This window comes from Austrofundulus limnaeus, unplaced genomic scaffold (assembly GCF_001266775.1).
Source record: "Austrofundulus limnaeus strain Quisiro unplaced genomic scaffold, Austrofundulus_limnaeus-1.0 Scaffold367, whole genome shotgun sequence".
NCBI classification, from domain to species: Eukaryota; Metazoa; Chordata; class Actinopteri; order Cyprinodontiformes; family Rivulidae; genus Austrofundulus; species Austrofundulus limnaeus.
The window spans coordinates 34931-36962 of NW_013952769.1; the positions used below are offsets into that span (position 1 = coordinate 34931).

The 2032-nt window shown below is 44.2% G+C and overlaps 1 protein-coding gene across 1 annotated transcript; it reads right to left on the bottom strand.

The window, feature by feature from the left end:
* Positions 1–1374: 1374 nt before the first annotated feature.
* Positions 1375–1997, bottom strand: LOC106528283 (modulator of apoptosis 1; the record flags this gene model as incomplete). The annotated part of the gene is given in 1 exon segment (XM_014023420.1): positions 1375–1997. A coding segment is annotated over 1 exon segment (506 nt), but the record flags the coding sequence as incomplete, so codon positions are not given.
* Positions 1998–2032: the final 35 nt, after the last annotated feature.

The following is a 2032-nucleotide window of genomic DNA, read 5'->3' on the forward strand; positions in this document are numbered from 1 at the left end:
ACTGGAGTGGTGCTTAACAGTCTAACAGTTCCTGCATTTCCTGATTGATTTTGCTGGTGCCTTAACTGTAGCAGCTTCAGGACCGCTCGATACCCTTGGGCCAAGGGTTGAAAATGTACATGGTCACTGCTAAGATGTTGTTCATACAGTGTCTCCAGTGTGTTCATGCCAATAAGTACATTAGATGGCCTATCAGGACTAATATCTGGGACCACAAGAGCGAGAGTTGGTACCTCTGCATTTACTCCTATGAAGTCTTCAGGGAATGTGATGACCAGCTCCATGTACCCCAGATACGGAACAGACTGTCCAGCAGCACCTTCAACATGTACTGTAACAAATAATCCAGAGGCATTACAGGTTGGTTGCTTAGATTATCATTACAGAAAGAAACTGGAATAGTTGTCACCTGTGAACTAGTGTCTAAAAGGCAGTTACACACATGACCAGAAATGTCAACAACAGCAGCACACTTTGATCCAATCAAGCCTTTGGGTAGCTGAGTGGGTAGTTTTTTAGCTTGGGCTTGCAGTTTTGCACATTTAACAGTCTTTTCTTTAATAAGGGGACTGGTTTGGCTGGGACTGGTTCTGGTTTGTCCCGCAACAGGAAACATGCCTAGTTTAACTTCTTCTGAAAGATGTTCTGCTGTCGCTGAGCAAACTGTTTTCTTTTTCTTGCAACAAGAGCAGGGTTTGGTTCATTATTACATTGTGGCTTAATATGACCATTTTCACCACACCTGAAACAATAACCAGGTTTAACATGAACTGGTGGGGACTGTTGAGATGTCACTGTATTACCCTTTTACACCCTGCTTACTGTATGTTACCTTRGGTTGGGATGTAGTCCTGGGCTGGGTGGTGGTGGATGTTAGCTTAGCCAGCTGCCTCTGTACATCTGCCAGTTGTTCTGCTAGCTGCTGAGTCAATTTGGTTAAAGCAGCAACTGCTCCACCATCACCTGTGTCAACACAAGCTAATTGTGCATGACTGACTACTTTTTGTTTGGTGGACCCCAGATGTTGTCTCATCCGGGAAGTTTTAGCTGCCTCCCTGTCCTCTTCAGTACGTAGAAGTAGTAACAGCTCAGAGAAACTAGGTGGGACCAATTTCTTTTGTTTTAATTGGCATTAAGCAATCAAAGTATTGTCCCAACAACCCCTACAGAACTGGCTTATGAGATGCCGGTTTACATCCTTGGCTAACACACCACCTCGTTTCAGGGCTAAGTTTAATGCTACCTATAGCCGCTGGAGATATGAAGATGGCTTCTCCCCTGCATCTTGGAAAGTGTCCATGAATTTTGCGAAGAGCTCTTCTCCATCTTGGACTGTGCCATATGCTGAATCCAATATGTTCAGATATTGAACATGGTGGAGTATCTGAACTTAAATGCTTCAGCATATCAGCGGCTGGGGGAAGTAAACGCTCCACGATCCTCCTTGACCGCTGAAGCTCAGAAACTGATGGGTCTTTTAATAGCAGATCTACTCCTGAATGCCAGGTCTCGTAGTCTGCTTCATGTGCTGGTCTAGGCAGCCGTCCAGAAAACACTCGGAGCCTTTGTAGATGGTAAGCACTTTCCTCAGTTTTCATAATGTGTTCCACTACGTAGCGCTGGACTTCAGGTGGTTGGATGTCATCATCATGAAGAGAAGGTCTCGGTCRTGAGGTAGGTTGCTGCTCACCTCTCAGTCTGGGAACTGTAGGATCAGTGGCCGTTGACAACGTTGGTTCTTTGTTCATGGTTGGGTCTGCAGATGCTGCCATAGCCTCAGACTTTTCATCAGGATCCTCCATCTTGTCAGCTGAGTGAAGTTCAGCAACTGATTGTCCAATCTGAGTCATCRTAGATTTTAACACCTCTGCAAAATCCATGCCAGACAGCTTTGCAAGTTTCTGTAACTCAAATAAATAAGAATGAGTTTTGCTCTGTGCAACATGTTCTGCATATACAACAGCTAATTCAAAGATGGAAAATGTGTCTGACTTTTCAGATGATTTAAATGAATATAAGAAACATTTTTTAC